The 18,242-nt window shown below is 38.7% G+C and overlaps 2 protein-coding genes across 3 annotated transcripts; both read left to right on the top strand.

Annotated features, from left to right (window-relative positions):
• The first annotated feature begins 218 nt into the window (after positions 1-218).
• Positions 219-5,651, top strand: LOC122654148 (phosphate transporter PHO1 homolog 3-like). 2 transcript variants are annotated; one of them, XM_043848125.1, is made up of 13 exons: positions 219-863; positions 1,876-2,210; positions 2,337-2,385; positions 2,504-2,575; positions 2,844-2,973; positions 3,137-3,257; positions 3,683-3,941; positions 4,032-4,136; positions 4,230-4,274; positions 4,370-4,519; positions 4,601-4,879; positions 4,962-5,098; positions 5,245-5,651. In XM_043848125.1, the coding sequence occupies exons 1-13, from the start codon at positions 219-221 to the stop codon at positions 5,342-5,344; spliced, it is 2,427 nt and encodes an 808-aa protein (XP_043704060.1). In that variant the 3' UTR covers positions 5,345-5,651. The 2 variants fall into 2 exon arrangements, with proteins under 2 accessions (XP_043704060.1, XP_043704059.1); XM_043848124.1 differs by lacking the exon at positions 219-863 and having other exon boundaries at positions 2,075-2,210; positions 2,844-2,892; positions 2,932-2,973.
• Positions 5,652-9,784: 4,133 nt separating this feature from the next.
• On the top strand, positions 9,785-17,531 carry LOC122654149 (phosphate transporter PHO1 homolog 3-like). The gene is made up of 13 exons (XM_043848126.1): positions 9,785-10,470; positions 13,878-14,271; positions 14,385-14,433; positions 14,581-14,652; positions 14,946-15,075; positions 15,238-15,358; positions 15,782-16,040; positions 16,130-16,234; positions 16,317-16,364; positions 16,459-16,605; positions 16,688-16,966; positions 17,049-17,185; positions 17,333-17,531. Exons 1-13 carry the CDS (start codon positions 9,819-9,821, stop codon positions 17,430-17,432), a joined length of 2,493 nt encoding a protein of 830 aa, XP_043704061.1. The 5' UTR covers positions 9,785-9,818; the 3' UTR covers positions 17,433-17,531.
• The last annotated feature ends 711 nt before the right edge of the window (positions 17,532-18,242 follow it).

Raw genomic sequence — 18,242 nt, 5'->3', positions numbered from 1 at the left:
ACTGACATAATGAATGCATTATATAAATAAATGATCGATGTGTTTCTCTAAGACCAAGACGTACACCATCTGACGTTAATTAGCTGTGTGTGGTCGATCGATCGATCTAGCTCTCTCGTATTGGCCGGCCCCTATTGCTATTATACCTCCACCTTCCTTTCTCCTCCTCTAGTACTACGTACTCGAAGAGTTGTTTTTAAGAACTGTTTTAGTTAGATATGAAGTTTGGGAAGGAGTTTGCTTCGCAAATGGTGCCAGAATGGCAAGAGGCATACATGGATTACAACCACCTCAAGACTCTCCTCAAAGAGATCCTACGGTTCAACCAAAGAACTAAACCACCGGTCACTACACCGGCCGGCCTGAAGCGAAAGCTGACCATGTACAGAGCTTTCAGTGGCCTAACCCAGAGGCACGCCAAGAGCCCCCACGGTGGTGGAGACGTTGAAGATCAAGTGATACTGGTAAAAGCTATGCAGAGTGAGGGCGGCGGCTCATCTGATGTTCATAGCAGATACCAGTCAAACTTTCTGATGACGGCCGAGGAAGGAGGAGAGTATGAGCTGTTGTACTTCAGGAGGCTTGACGATGAACTCAACAAGGTGAACAAGTTCTATAGGAACAAGGTGGATGAGGTTCTTAAAGAGGCTGCCGAGTTGAATAAGCAAATGGACGCTTTGATTTCGTTTCGGATTAAGATCGAGAATCCCAACGTCGCTGGTGGTACCTTCGAAGACAACTTCGATCGTAAGGCTGAGATGAGTCGTCTTGTTTCTGATGTTGCTGCCTCCACTGCCTCATTGAATGCCTCTACTCCTTCCCGTGCTAGAACCATCAGTGAGTCTCTTTTACTACCGTCTCTAGCTACTCCCTCTACTCTCCATTTACAATTTTTCTTTAATATCTACCAATTTTTTTTGACACTGCCCACCATATCCGATCCATACATACCACCCTTAGATCGGTGTAGTAAGAGTTTTAGGTAAATCTTATTTAGATTTGAACAACTAGATTGAGGATCTTTGTCCCCTCCGATTCTCTGCCCGGCCCAGTCCCCCGTGCCTGTAATCAGGGGAGTGTAATGACCACCCTATCCCTATCTGAACACTTTACTCAGGTGGGATCCAACCCCTTTTATTATAGCCACTGCAGGAACTGGGCCAGACAGAGAACTGGAGGAAATAATTTTTCAAGATTAATTGATGGTATCAATCAGTTGGATTATGGCTCCTAGCTAGGTAGTCCATCCCGGTGTTAACTCAGTCAATACAGTCAATATAGATATTGATCCCATAACCCCCATCAATTTAGTAAATAATTTGATGATTTTTCCTCCATGTATAATAAATGTGAGATGCAGCCATCTTGAATGGCAAATTCCAAAGAGAAAGATGTTGATGATGATGTCAAATATAATAGGGGGTACATTTTTCATTTTGATGGGTTTTTCTTTTTAACGTCCCCATCCAACATCTTGTGCGTGAAGTATGCACTCGTGCATAAAACTTTTCACCTAATAAGAGATCTCTCCTTGGTTGCATTGTCTCTACACAAGCATCTGGGCCAATCGAGGATCATGCTTGGGTATCTATCCAGCCAGGGGTAAAAGTGTCATTTTACAGTGCCCTGTGATAGGGCGTAGGAAACACCACCACGTAGAGATCTTTTTGATTTTTTTCCCTAATAATAAAGATTCTTTCTTCATTGAGAAGAAGAAGTAGACTAGCTAGAATGTAATGAAAGCAGAGCATCAGCTCATTGGGTGTCATTCTTAGTTCATAACAACAGAGTTAGTTAGTAGTTTAACGAAGTCATGCAATTGTACATGCAGAAGGAGGGTACATGGGAGGAGAAGGGCACATGGACGTAATAGAGGAAGTTGAGCTGAGCAACAGATCAGGAGATTCGGATAACTCAGGTGGAGAGACAGAAGTCAATAATGAGCCCAATACTACTAGCAGCGTTGTTCACGAAGAGAAGCCGCGAAACGACATCAAGGCCTCCTCCTCCTCCAGACCAGCCCCTTTACAAATCCGTAACCGTGTGAAGCTCAACAACACACTTGAGACTCCCCGCTCCACCATTAAAGGAATTCTCAAGGTCTCCAAGAACAGAGATCTCAACCTTAAGGACCTCAGGAAAGTTGAGGGACAACTGAAGCGGGCTTTCATCGAATTTTATCAGAAGCTTCGACTTCTTAAGAGCTACAGGTAACAAATTTTCTTTCGAGTTTTAAACTATTTAGTTGTTGGCTTTATTAGCCCAATTTCTGATGGCCCCCTTTAAAGTTTAAAGTTTAAATATCCACATTTTTAATATATTATTTCATGAACCAGCTTTTTGAATCTCTTGGCATTCTCAAAGATCATGAAGAAATATGACAAGGTTAGTTAGTTCTCTAGTTACACAATAGACTAAAATTTCTGATATATTGGAAATTAAAACAAAATGAAAATTAACAAGAATTGTTTCATTATCTTAATTCATTTGTTAATTTTTTCAGATCACTTCAAGAACTGCAGCTAAGACTTACCTAAATATGGTTGACAACTCCTATCTTGGAAGTTCAGATGAGGTCAGTACAAATTATTCAATTAGCAAACTTTGGGGCATGCTTATGGATCAATTTGATGAAATTATTATTAATTGGATTCTAGATCCTTTCTTTAGTTAAGAATACAAACACTAATTTTATATACTTCTTGTACTTGGAATGAATTGGTATCTTCCCACAAGTGCAAGCATTGAAAGCAGAGTATTATTAGCTCATTCAGTGTTAGCCTTGTCTGATACATCATTTTCTCTTACCATCAACTAATCTGGTTTGGTTTGTGTGCTCACAGGTCACTAGGCTCATGGAGAGAGTGGAAGCTACCTTCATAAAGCACTTCTCAAACTCAAACCGCAGCAAGGGCATAAACATCTTGAGACCAAAAGCAAAGAGAGAAAGGCATAGAACAACATTTTCCATGGGTAAATTTTGGTCTTCTATGTAACTCTACCAAGTTGAATCCAACTTTTGATACAAATTTTCTTTAATTCTGTTACAAAATGTTAAACACAAGTTATCCCTTTGGATCTTTTTGAATCCTCGGATCAAGGGAACTAATTGAATCTGTATATGGTGATTTCTCAGGCTTCTTTGCTGGTTGCACCACAGCTTTACTTGTGGCCCTTATTTTGATTATACGTGCAAGAAATATCCTGAACAAAGAAGGGAGTACCCAGTACATGAATACCTTGTTTCCCCTCTACAGGTGAGCTATGGATTCACTTTCAGCACCTTAATCTTCCAGCAATAGAATGATACTAGGTTCGTTGGCCTCCTCCTCATCTCAAGCTGTTCCACTTAGTTAGGGTTCAAATTTCTGGTCCAATGTGGTGCACCTGGGCCAAGTCATCTCTGTTTATGTGAAAGGGTAGGATAGGTAGCCACCAGTACAAGTCCATCCCCATTGCGCATCACATTTGCAGTCATCGAAAACTTAATAGAATTGTTCGAGTGACATAGCAGTGAAGACTAGCCCAGGATTTAGTTGTACTGATCCCAGTATTGCCCATGTTACAGCATAGAACTGTGTCCCAAGTTCTGGCTTCCCTTCGTTCCTCCCAACAAGACATTTTCAAAATTTTGAACCAACTTATTTATTGAAGTAATGAATCACTTGAATTTTTCTTGCAGCTTGTTTGGATTTGTTGTCCTACATATGGTCATGTATGGTATAAATATATACTTTTGGAGGCTTTACCGAGTCAATCATCCCTTCATATTTGGGTTCAAACAAGGAACTGAATTGGGATACCGAGAAATATTCCTCCTCAGCTCAGGTCTTGCAGCTCTTGCGCTTGTCAGTGTGCTGTCAAACCTAGACATGGAGATGGATCCAAAAACAAATGACTACAAGGCGTTCACTGAACTAATCCCTCTGGGAATAGTTTGTGTATGATTCCTAGACATGCCCAACTTTTTTCATTCCTCTCCTGGTCACAGATTAGCATTTGTTTGACTGATAACCTTTCTCTTTGTGCAGCTAGTACTTGCCATAACATTTTGCCCATTTGACATTATATACCGTTCAAGTCGCTTCTTCCTACTCCGATGTGCTTTCCACTGTATCAGTGCCCCTCTCTACAAGGTACAAGATGAAGCAGACTCATCACTGGAAAAGCATAAGGAAATTATATCTGGGCATGTTTGTTTATTTGTATTTTTTTTCTCTCCTCTACAGGTTACTCTCCCGGATTTTTTCCTAGCAGACCAGCTAACTAGCCAGGTCTGGTATTGTTGCTCATGCTATGTATCAATTGTGCCAGATACTTTTTGGTTTATTTGGAGAACTAATAGGAAGTTATTATTGTTCTGTTCCAGGTCCAAGCCATTAGAAATCTGGAGTTCTACATCTGCTATTATGGTTGGGGAGACTACAAACACAGAGCAAACACTTGCAATGGTTCTGATGTCTACAAAACTTTCTTTTATATAATTGCCATAATTCCTTATTGGTCCCGCCTCCTTCAGGTATGTCCTGCACTCTTGCCTACCCTTTCCTCAAACACCATATTGATATGTGAATTCTCAGTACAGTTTGTTATGTTATAGTGCCTCCGACGGTTGTACGAAGAGAAAGACCCAATGCAAGGATACAATGGGCTGAAATACTTCTCAACCATTTTGGCCGTCGTTATGAGGACAGCTTACAGTTGGAATAAGGGACTTGTTTGGCAGGTGTTAGCTGCGATCACATCAGCCATTGCAGCAATTGTGAGCACCTATTGGGATCTTGTTTTTGACTGGGGGCTTCTACAACGTAACTCAAAGAACCGTTGGTTGAGAGACAAGCTTCTTATCTCTCACAAAAGTGTATATTTTGGAGCCATGGTTAGTAAGAAGAAAAAAGTTTAATCATTAATTAGTAATGCCATTAAAATACAACAACTAATACTTCTCAATGAATTTGCAGATCCTGAATGTTCTACTCAGATTTGCCTGGCTGCAAACTGTTCTGAACTTTCAAGTATCTTTCCTACATAAAAATGCCTTGATTACAATAGTCGCAAGCCTAGAGATTATTCGTCGTGGCATTTGGAATTTCTTCAGGTATGCTCAGGGTTTTTTCTTGTCTATTTAACTCTGGTATCACAGTGATCTAAAGTCAACAAAAAATGAGCTTAAACTGCTGATATGTGTACTTTATCATGGTTTGCTTCACTGACAAGAACTTGAACTGAAATCCTGATTTTTAGGTTGGAGAATGAACACCTGAACAATGTTGGGAAATATCGTGCCTTCAAGTCAGTACCTCTCCCATTTAATTGTGATGAGGATGAAAACGAAGACGAATAAGGATCAACCATAATCCACAAAGACAAAAGGGCATGCCAGAACAATCAATCCCTGCAGAAGAATAAGATTAAAGCCACTGTGGAATTGATAGGAACCCACAGAACAAGACAACCAAGACATTACAATGGATGACCTGATTAACAGCTAAGATGCAGACTTGTAGTTCAATAATATGCAGTGGATAAGTGGTGGTAAGGCAACAACAATGGAGCCAGCACAATGGAACTGATTCAGTAGCAACAGAACAGATTAACATTTTTTTTTTTTGTCGTAACTATTGTCTATATTGTATTTCATTTTTTCAGTCTATTCAGTTGATTCCTTATCAATTCATCATTGTTACACAAATTTTTGTAATAACGAAGGATCGATTTATTTTTTAATACACAGCAAATTATTCCTTACAAACTTCAATTTTTCCTTTCAAATTACTGAAAGTAGGAAGTATTTACAACTAGATAAAAAGAGGGGGAAGGGAGTGGATATCATAGCCTTACATCCTATACGCATTTCTCTGTCCCCAAACAACAGAAATCCCCTGGGAGGCTATTCATATAGAATAGTGTCTCTCTAGAATGAATACCTCAATCCCCTTGACATCTTGACAAGCAATGAATATAATCTTTACCAACTGAGTTATCCCCGTGGGGTTATGAACATAAAAAATTTGGTTCCGCTTTATTGTACTAAAAAAATTCAAAGTTGATACCTTGGAAGCTGTCCTTCAACCCATGAATAGTAGCATCCAATACACACTGACTGAGACCATGTAACCCCTGTTTAACCCTCCACAAAAAAAAAAAAAAAAAAAAAAAAAAAACTCAGAATCAGAATAAATTTGAACTCTCTGAAATTTTACCGAGACGGGTTGATCTTGATTCACTGGAGAATGCTCAAACCGCAGTTCCATCACTATCCCCCCAGGCCTCCACAACTATAAGCTGGTCATTCTCCCCTTCAGCAAGCCATTAATATTTAAGCTGATCTAGCTTGGCCTCTACACAGATATGGCACTTTCATTTACATAAGTTGGGGACTGGTCCTCTCCTTTCCTCATACAAATTGGACCTCTAGTCCCCAATATTGGAAGAGTGAAAAGAGCTCAAAAAGAAGAAAAGAGGAAGTTAACCATCTGACCCGCTCATCATCTGGATGTATTTTTCTTTATCATACCATTTTGGTTTACTGTGAATCAAAGCGAGCTTGATTAACCCAAACAAACAAAAAGATGAATTTATTTGTGTTAAAATGATATATAACCTCACCCCCCCACCTCCCTACATTGGAGGAGTGAATTGGCAGGGACCGATTTGATCTCCTAATTCGAGATTAAAATTCTTGGTTGAATTGGATGGTTTTGATCGGAATCGACCGGATCCCAATTTTGTCAGTTCCAAAACAGCCAATTATAAGGGTTTTTGGATCGATTTCGGCCAATTTCGATTAGATCTTGATTAGAATTGACATGGATTGATTCGATCTCCAATTCCAAGTTCAAAAATTCTTGGTCGAATCAGTCGATTTTAATAGGAATTGGCTGTGATCAATCCCAATTTCGTCTGATTCTAGGGTTTTGAGGACTAGATTGCTGGGTTTTCAAATTGGGGGTGGGGGAGGGGGTGTGGGAGATTCTAGGTTTTGAGACTGATTCTGGCCTTGGATCAGAATCGGTAGGGACCGTTTCGATATCAGATTTTGAATATAAAATCCTGGGTCAAATCGTCCAATTCAGATCCAAATAGGCCATGACCAATCTCGATTTGAGTCGTTCCAAAACAACAGCCGAAGGTCAAGGATTTGGTCTTTTCCCGCGGTAAATTTCCATCACAAAAATCCTATTTTAACATTACCTAGGCGCGTGCACGTTGCCTCTGCACCCACACCAAGGATGTGGACGGTCATTTCATGTGTCGCTATGTCTGACATAGGGGCAGCGCATTGCACGTGCCCTGATAGTGTTCTTTTTCTCATAGTATACACTTGGTTCAGAAACCCAGAATTGGGATTCTGAACTTGATTTGGATCAGAATTGCCTTGAAATGGTCCATATTGATTCCAAAATCGATAAATTTAAGGCATCCACGGTTTTTCAACACATAATCGATTTGAGGCAGGGGAAGGCCGATCACAGTCCAATCTGATCCGATATTTAAAACCTTGATATATCTATGTATGTATATGAGTGTTAAAAGAAAGATAGAGAATCATGGTTCATGATCTCGGTATCGGCTGATACGGATCAGGCGATACAGAATGGGATCACCCAAACTCGGGCAAATATGACATTTTTGTCCCTGTTTTTCTTATTAAAAAAAACCTAATTTTTTTTTTATATTTGTACCCCTGTCCATACAGCTGGATTGGATCGGTATCAGGATTGGTCTCGGCCGATACCGATCCAATCTGGCCAAAATCGGCTGATCCGATCCGATCCAATACCTCAAACCAAGGAGAGAATAGAGAGAGCATGTACTCTCTTGATTGTCTCATAATTTATTTTAAAAAAAAACTCTTTTTTTGATTGATAGCTCTTGATTTGGTGCTTGATGATAAAGAAAGCTAATCCATAAATTAATCTCTCAACATTTTATGGAGGAATCAACTGATGAACATTGACAACATCTTAGTTCGAGAGAGAGAAGACTTGGTCCGACTTCAATTCAAAAGAAGGCAGCGAGAGACTGGGCAATTAACTTATTGCCATGCCATGGTTGAAGAAGCTTTACACAGGAAAAAAGATACATCTTATTCAAGAACACATGGCTTTGATTCTTCATGCTCGACGAGGAGTGCTTCTTCTATGGGATGGGTTCTTTGCAGGAAGGAAAGAAAGAAAGAAAGAAAGAAAGTAAGAATTTGCTGCACTCAAGTCAATGAATAGTCTCATAATTGGTGCTGTTGGGGTATTTGGTATAATGACCCAGTCAATTTCATATAATCATATTAATTATGATTCTTAATTTAGAATCAAGAAGAATAAGACATAATATTGCCTCGTTTTTTTCTTCTAGTTTTTCAAGAAAAGGTCAGAATTCCAACTTATGGTGTCAAGATTTGGCCATGAGTTTTTTTCAAAGTGGGAGTTCCTCAACTCCATGAAAGATACGTAGAGGCCTTCCTTCAATTCCTTTGATATTGTGCGTAAGCAAAGTAAAAAAGGAGGAACTCATAGTTCTCTCAGAGTAATAGCCCCTCTCCATATATTAAAGCCCCCTGCTCAGGTAGGCTGACTCCTAGCGATTGTTCAAAAATCTGGTGGTGGCTAAGCTACACTTACTTCTGAGTGGCGTAGAGCGAGCCACCTCTTGCTTTTTGTGATGGCGATTGTTCAAAAATCTGGTGGTGGCTAAGCTACACTTACTTCGGACTTTTATTTCACCCGTTGTGCACACATGACCGTTGCTGTGCACATCATGCGACATAGCAATGCTACAGTTACAACAGCGGATAAAAATTCAAAAATTTTTCATCGATCACTTACTGTATAATCCTAATCTCTCCCTCTCCCTTCCATCTGAAAGTCCAAAGAATATTTAATGTAGAAAACGAAAGCTATAATGATCCATAAAAGAATGAAAATTACAAATAAACAATCACTCAGTTTATATAAGAATTTACATTGTTTGTTTGATAAGATTGTCTATGTTCAGGGTGAGATGATGAAATCGGTTTCACTATATCAATAAAGAATAGGATTACAACCGTTCGTTCTCACACCTCTCGGGAGATTCGTATCAATATCTATACAGACTAATACCAATTCCTGACCGATCCCATATCGGTGGATTGATAAAGACCAAGGGTAAAAATATTTTTTTTTTTAAAAATTAAGTGTTTGAAGAAAACAAGGATAAATCTATCCAATTCAAGCCAATATAAACCGATCTAGATCTGTATCAAATCAATCCTGATATCAATTACTAAACCCTTGCTCTCAATTTGCATTATAGAGAAATAACCCTCGTAGCATAACCCTATATAAAAATTTTACCAAAATACCAAAAATTTTCTTACAAGTGACAGTCCACAACCTCCGCATGGACCCACTTGTTCATCGAAGCCCCGTTGATAACATAGATTAACGGATCTTTATCCTCTCAATTACACTGTCTGTACTTGATGTCAAGTACATCTAACAGAGGAGGCAGAAATGATCATTCTACCCCCTGCCCAAACACACTGCCCGAGTTGGGGTCCACCTCCCTCTATTAGATGTACTCGACGTCAAGTACGGGCAGTGTAATAATATTAAGTTTCATTTACAGCAAGCAGTAAAACTTCTGTAGGACTGTTAACAGGCCGAAGGCCTCGAGGAATCATGGATGGTGGAGCCATATATATATTGGCCTATTAAATGCTCTCCTTCCTATATCTTCTACCACTTTAATTGCCAAAACTGCCATCTTAGCCCGCATTTAAAGAGTTGTTCTAAAGCTGTTAATTTGAGGCAACCCAAAATCCAAAAAACAAAAAGATGAAGTTTGGGAAGGAATTTGCATCCCAAATGGTTCCAGAATGGCAATACGCATACATGGACTACAACTATCTCAAGATTCTTCTCAAAGAGATCAAACGATTCAAGCAAAGAACTAATAACAAGCCTCTGGTCTCCACCCCGGTCGGCCTAAAGCGGAAGCTAACCTTTTACAGAGCTTTCAGTGGCCTAATCCAGAGACACATCAAGAGTCCCAACAGCGCCGGTGGAGACATTGAAGATCAAGTGATACTAGTAAGAGCCATGCAGCAGCAGCAGCAGAGTAGTGTGGATTCGTCGGATTCATCATCATCATCTCATCATCATGTCCATTATCAGTCAAATTTTCTTATGTCGGCGGAGGCAGGTGGAGAGTACGAGTTGTTTTACTTCAGGAGGCTTGACGATGAGCTGAACAAGGTTAACAAGTTCTATAGAGATAAGGTCGATGAGGTTCTTAAAGAGGCTGTAGAGTTGAATAAGCAAATGGATGCTTTGATTGCGTTTCGGATTAAGGCTGAGAATCCCAACATCGACGACGGCGTTTTCCAGAATTTCGATCGAAACGTTGAGATGAGTCGCCTTGTTTCTGACATCGCTGCCTCTACTGCCGCATTGAATGCCTCAACTCCCTCCCGTGCAAAATCAACGAGTGAGTTTTTAAAATTTTTTTTAGTAAAAAAGAGCTCATTTATTAATGCGGGAAAAACTCAAGGTATCTAGTTACATAACACCGACAACGAAGGGTGGAACTGGCCAACTGGACCATTATTTTTTATTTTTTATTTTTTAAAGGAATTGGCCATTCAGTCCCATAAACACAATACATTGCCCTCCCCTCCGTGTCAGGGAGTCAGCTTCAGCTGTGTTGTTAATCTCCCTTGGTATACACAAGAGTGAGTTTTACAATCTATAATTTTTAATTTTACACTTCAACTATATACAATACAAATATCTGTTATTTATTCATGAGTTTGGTTCCTCTGCAAACACCAATGGGTGAGCGTACATGTGAGAGCTAATCACCTGTTCTATTTTTACCATTTACAAGGGGAAGAAGGATTTTTATGAAAACAAAATTAAAATTTGATTGATTCTCTCATGTATGTTCACCTGTTGGTACGTACGGATGATCCGTTCTCTTTATCATATGATTGCTCTAATATCTATCATGTAACATATTTTAGATTGCCAATTTTCTGTCCACACTAGTCTTAGATTTTTATTTTTTGGTTTTTGGGTTGAAGAAAAAAAGGGTCATGCATGCATTATATCTCGACCCCCACCCCTCCACCCCAAAAAAAATGGTCTAGTTCAAGTCCATCCCAAAGAAAAGAGGAGATTTTAAAAGAAGTTATAAGATGGGCAGAAGAGTTTGCCGTCTTCAAGATATGCAATAGAATAGTAAGCATCAAATATTTGTTCTACATAGTCTGATTCCACCACAATGTTCTAAATCCCTAAGCTGCACATTAAGAAAAAAGAGGGTAGATATGGGTCTATATTTTATAATAATCACAAAAAATTGCCATGGCTGTCGCGGATGAGATTACCATAATTAATAGTGATTCCTTTGACGAAGGCACCATTTGAATTTAGTTTTGCATAACCTTGTACATGAGTAGTCCAAAAAGAGATTCCTAGAGAGGGATGGAGGAAGGACTGTCAATGAAGACAATCAACAAGTTCTGCACCATCCTATTAGCCAAAAATAAGGTTTCATTTGGATTAGTTGAAACATCTTTAAAACCTTTTCTATTTCTTGTGCGCTAGATCTCCTATGAGAGAAAAAGAATTATATTGGGTTCAGCTTTTTACAATCTCTCTTACAAAAATCAGGGACCTCAAACCAAGACTTAATCTACTTTGCAAAGGAAAGGTATTTAACAGGGGGTAGAAAGCAGAAAGTGAATCCAAACTAGACTACCTTAGCATGATTGCAAGATAAAAGGGCATGGAAAACAGTTTCATTAGATTTATTGTAGCATGGACAGGAAAGGTTAGAGATTTGATTCCTCTCAACCAAGTTGGATTTAACATCCAAAGCATTATGCTAGACTCTCCAAATAAAGGATTTGATTTCTAGGAGAGATCTAAATTTCCAAGTAAAGGATGGAAGGTGATTTTGTCTAGTTAATCTAGAAGACGGAGGAGGCGATTTGGAGAGGTCGTAAGCTATCTTGCCCGAATGGCACCTTTCTTATCAAAATCCGAACTCAACAATCATAAAAAATAGTGGAGCTTAATTTTTACTTTCTCAAAAGCAAAGTCTGGTAGGAAAATTGAAGTCGGGGAGATTAGTTTTCCATTCCGTAGTATTAAGGTCAATGAGATCAGTAACAAACTCAAGATTGCAATGAACAACTTTAGGATAGGGGACTCTCGAGTCGTGAGAGAAGGAGACCCAAGGATTAGACCAAATACTAATTAAAGTGCCACTACCAATAATCGTCCTGATACCTATAAGGAGACCACCTATCATATCAATGACCTTGTTCCAACCTAAAGAGACATTACTAAGAACATGAGCATGCAAAATGGAAGAATTGTGGAAGTAGCGAGCTTTCAGATATACATTTAACCTAAATAGAAGAAGAATTTGCTAGTAATTGTCAATCTTGCTTAGAGAGAGGGCCAAACTAAAATGAAAATCTCTAAACCTAACCCTCCCTTATTCTTACTCATGGTCATGGAGTCCTAGCTGATCCAATAGATTATCTTTTTCTCATCCTTGACTTGGCCCCACCAAATAAATTGTCTTTGGATGCGATTTATCTCATTTGTGATACACTTTGGCAAGAGGTAACGAGGGATCAAATGACTAGGAATGGCTAAAACAACTGACTTAAGAAGGATATCTCTTCTCGTGTAGGAAAAAAGTCTTTCTTTCCAACCTTGCACTCTATCTCTAACACTATCAACAATGTCAGAGAATGTTTTGGATTTGGATCGACTAATATCAAGGGTTTTTTAGCATTCCATTTGAAAAACAACACATTGCACTGCATCCATAGTACAAATATCAGAGACTAAAGGGCTTAAAGAGGGACTTGAAGTCATTGATGAGGTGGTTTGGGATAGTCTCATTCAAATATCAGAGACTAAAGGGCTTAAAGATGAGTAAAGATCAAAATAGAAATTGACAATGTGATCATGAATCTCTTAGGGGTTCATACACCCATTTATTATCAGATTCCAACTAAATAATGTGAGTCCTGACTATTCTTTGAATTGTTGACGCATAAAATAATTTAGTGTTTTTATCACCAAATTTAAGCAAAGTATTTGTGTGAGAACTTCAATCTCACATTGGAAATGGGAGAGAACAAAGTGAGGTTTATGTATTGAAATAGACCCTACAAGGATAGGATTCCATGAAAGGAAAGGTTACTATGCTCTTATTTTCGGGGGTGTTTTGGATTTATTTTTTACACACACGTGCCAAGTTGGGCCGGGCCGGGCCGGGTCATTGCATTGTATGGCCTTGTACATGTGTGGTTTCTTTTGTTGGCAGATCATTTTCTCGGTGCTAAATTAATGCATTCCAAGTCTGGGTTTATCATGGACCATACCAATATTTACTGTTCTTTGTTCAATGTTGAACAAGAACTTGCCGCCATTGGCGATCTTGCATTGTATGCCATCTAGAATGTCTTGAATGCTGGCATCCCTGGTACTTCAGATCATAATTCTAAGTGCTATTCTCCCTTCTCACTCTCTCGTCTTGTGTGTTGTACATCCAAAGAATCCACCTCTGTTTTCCTCTATCTTACTGATTGTTCTTTAAAATTCCTCTTTAAGGCTGAGCACAACTTTGTAGAACTTGAAAAGGCACAATATGAGAGTGCACTACTACTCCTGAAAGCCAAAGATTGTTTTATCTTATCGATCAATACGCATATCTCCCGATTGCATCATACATTCACCATTGATAAAGTAACTGTTACAGCACCACCAAGTTCACAGTTACAACAAGGCTAGTGAATATTGAGACCTTCACCCAAAAAAAGAGTGAATATTGAGACAACAGACATGATATTAGTCATACTGTACATGCAGAAGGATACATGGGCGTAATAGAAGAAGTTGAACTGAGCAACAGAAATGATGCAGAAGGGTACATGGATGTAATAGAAGAATTTTTACTGAACAACGGAGAGAATTCGGATGGCACAAGTGCAATCATAGATATCAATGAGCACAAAACTACCAGCTCTACTGTTTGTGAAGAGAGGCCAGACAGCATCAAGGGCTCCAGACCAACCCCTTTACAAGTCCTTAACCGTGTGAAGCTCAACAACACACTTGAGACTCCCTGCTCCACTATTAAAGGCATTCTTAACATCTCCATGAACAGAAAACTGAGCCTGAAGGACTTGAAGAAAGTTGAGGGACAATTAAAGCGGACATTCATCGAATTTTATCAGAAGCTTCGACTTCTTAAGAGCTACAGGTAACAAAACACTTCATGGTATGCATTTATGTCTTTGAAGTTTGAAACTATTAAGTTGGCTTATTATCTTTTAAAGTGTATTTATCGACATTTTTAATAATTGCATGAACCAGCTTTTTGAATCTCTTGGCATTCTCAAAGATCATGAAGAAATATGACAAGGTTAGTTCTTTACAAAATAGACAAAAATTTCATGTTTGTTTTAAGTTTTTCAATGCAATAGGTGTCTGAAAATGAGCCTCTGTTCCATGACCCTGCCATTCTGTGCATCTAAAATCAAGAATTCTTTTATTCATTTGTCAATCTCAGATCACTTCAAGAAGTGCAGCAAAGGCTTACCTAAACATGGTTGATGACTCCTATCTTGGCAGCTCCGATGAGGTTAGTCCAACATATTCACTTAGATATGGAGAGCACATGATAATTTGAACTGCGAAAAGGAGGCATCTCCATTTTCAAAGAGATATCAGCAAATATTATTAATTGGATTCTAGATCCTTTCTTTCGTCAAGAATAAAAACAGTAGTTTTATGTACTTCTTGTACTTGCATGAATTGAAATCTTCCCACAAGTGCAAGCATTGAAAGCAGAGTATCAGCTCATTGAGTGTTGCCATGTCTGATACATCATTCTCTCTTACCATCACTAATCTAGTGTGGTTTGTGTACTTACAGGTCACTAGGCTCATGGAGAGAGTGGAAGCTACCTTCATCAAGCACTTCTCAAACTCAAACCGCCGTAAGGGCATAAACATCTTGAGACCAAAAGCAAAGAGAGAAAGACATAGAATAACATTTTTCATTGGTAAAATTTGTTCTTCTATTTAACCCTACCAGGTTAAATCTGACTTTTGACATAAGTTTTCTTTGATTCTCTAACAAAATGGTGACAAAAGTTATCCCTTTGGATTTGTTTGGATCCTCGGACCAAGGGAACTAATTAAATCTGTATATGGTAATTTCTCAGGCTTATTAGTTGGTGGTACCACAGCTTTACTATTGGCCCTTATTTTGATTATACATGCAAGACATATACTGAACAAGAAAGGGAGTACCCAGTACATGGAAACCATGTTTCCACTATACAGGTGAGCTATGGATTCAGTTTCAGCTCCTCAATGTTCCAGCAATAGAATGATATTAGTTTCTGCCTATTAAAAAAAAAACTCTCTTTCCCATTCGCTGGCCTCTTTCTCATCTGCAGTTCTTCCACTCAAGAGTTTTACGTGAGAAGTTAGGACAAGGAGCTAGGAGTACAAGTTCATCCCCATTGCACACCACATTTGCACTTTGCAGTCACCAAAAACTTAATATAATTGTAAGAGTGAGATAGCTGTGAATACTAGCTCTGTTTTCCCAGGACTTAGTTGTACTGATCCCAGTATTGGCCATGTTACAGCATAGAACAGTGTCCGAGTAATCTGGCTCCCCTTTGTTCCAAACGAGACATTTTCAGTTTTTTGAACCAACTTATTTATTGAAGTAACAAGTCCATTTAATATTTCTTGCAGTTTGTTTGGATTCGTCGTCCTACATATGGTCATGTATGGTATGAATATATACTTTTGGAGGCGCTACCGAGTCAATCATCCCTTCATATTTGGATTCAAACAAGGAACCGAATTGGGGTACCGAGAAGTCTTCCTCCTCAGCTCAGGTCTTGCAGTACTTGCATTTGCCAGTGTCCTAGCAAACCTAGACATGGAGATGGATCTGATAACAAAAGACTTCAAGGCACTCACTGAACTAATCCCTCTGGGATTAGTTTGTGTATGATTCCTAGACATGCCAACTTTTTTCAGTCCTCTCCTTGTTGCAGATAAGCATTTGTTTGACTAATGACCTTTCTCCTTGTGCAGCTAGTACTTGCCATAACATTTTGCCCATTTGACATTATATATCGTTCGAGTCGCTTCTTCCTACTCCGATGTGCTCTCCACTGTATCAGTTCCCCTCTCTACAAGGTACACTATGAAGCAGACTCATCACTCGAACAGCATAAAGAAATTCATTGGTGTATTTGTATTTATTTTCTGTCCTCTACAGGTTACACTCGCAGATTTTTTCCTAGCAGACCAGCTAACTAGCCAGGTCTGGTATCATTGCTCATGCTATGTATCAATTATTCCAGATACCTTTTGGTTTGTTTGGAGAACTAATAGGAAGTTATTATTGTTCTATCCAGATTCAAGCCTTTAGAAGTTTGGAGTTCTACATCTGCTATTATGGTTGGGGAGACTACAAACTCAGAACAAACAACTGCAAAGATAATGATGTCTACAAAACTTTCTTTTATATAGTTGCTGTAATTCCTTTCTGGTTCCGCTTCCTTCAGGTAGGTCCTGCCTCCTCTTTCCTCTTTCCTCAAACACCATATTAACCTGTGAAATCTCAGAGTACAGTTTGTTATGTTGTAGTGCATCCGACGGTTGTTCGAAGAGAAAGACCCAATGCAAGGATACAATGGGCTGAAATACTTCTCGATCATTTTGTCCATTGTTATGAGGACAGCTTACAGTTTGAATAAAGGATTGGTTTGGCAGGTGTTAGCCTGGATCACCTCAGCCATTGCAGGAATTGTAAGCACCTATTGGGACATTGTTTTCGACTGGGGGCTTCTACAACGTAACTCAAAGAATCGATGGTTGAGAGACAAGCTTCTTATCTCTCACAAAAGCATATATTTCGGAGCCATAGTAAGTAAGAAGAAAGAAGTTTAATCATTAATTAGTAGTTCCATTAACATCCAACATCTAATACCTCATAATGAATTAGCAGATCTTGGATGTTCTACTCAGATTTGCCTGGCTGCAAACTGTTTTGAACTTTGAAGTATCTTTCCTACATAGAGAAGCCATGATTACGGTAGTCGCAAGCCTAGAAATTATTCGTCGTGGCATTTGGAATTTCTTCAGGTATGTCAGGGTTTTTGCTAATTATCTATTTAGCTCAGGTATCACAGTGACCTAAAGTCAACAGAGATGAGCTTAATAAAATGCTGATAAGTGTACTTACATGATTTGCTTCACTGATAAGAACTGAACTGAAATCCTGATTTTCAGGTTGGAGAATGAACACCTGAACAATGTTGGGAAATATCGTGCCTTCAAGTCCGTACCTCTCCCATTTAATTGTGATGAGGATGAAGGCGAAGACGAATAAGGACGAACCACAATCCACAAAGACAAAAGAGCATGCCAGAACAATCAATTCCAGCAGAAGAATCAGATTAAAGCAGCTGTAGGAACTAATATAAACCAACAAAGGATATGACCAAAATGGCCTATTTCCTGATTATCGAGTAAAGTCAGCACAATGGAACTGCTTCAGTAGCGAAAGAACAGAATTACAATTTTTATAATGGTTGTCTATAGTGTCTTTCATTTTTTTCAGTTCCTATAAGGCTACATGTGATTATTTAACAGTTCATTATTCATACACATATTTCTGTAAAAAGAAGGATCTATTTATTTTTTACTACCCAACAATTTTCTACCAAAATTCTTCTTTCCTTTCAAATTTCTGAATGAGATAAAAAAGAGGGGGAGGGGGTTGGATATCATAGGCTAACAACCTATTCACATATATATGTCCCCATAGTACAGACTTGGCTGGGAGGCTATTCATACAGAATAAATTTTAACTCCTGGATTTTACCAAGACAGGTTGATCTTGATCCACCAGCCAATGCTCAAACAGAACATCATCATCCCAGGCCTCTACACCTAAAGATGAAAATCAGATCTACATGACAGCTGAATCCTATTACCATGTTGTTGACATAATTCTTTTTTTTTTTTAAATGAGTTTGCCATGATTTGTTTTAAATTTAATTTCCAGTCAATTACATATAGGTTATTAATGACTCCTCAAAATTCCGTCATTAAATGATAGTTTAAAAGACTAAGGAAAAACAAATATCAATGTTAAGAATTTCATGGCTTCTCAATTGGCAACTGAAGCTCCCATACA

Source organism: Telopea speciosissima, chromosome 3 (genome assembly GCF_018873765.1).
Source record: "Telopea speciosissima isolate NSW1024214 ecotype Mountain lineage chromosome 3, Tspe_v1, whole genome shotgun sequence".
NCBI lineage: Eukaryota > Viridiplantae > Streptophyta > Magnoliopsida > Proteales > Proteaceae > Telopea > Telopea speciosissima.
The sequence above is the reverse complement of the archived record's forward strand: the minus strand, read 5'-3'. Positions and strand labels throughout refer to the sequence as shown.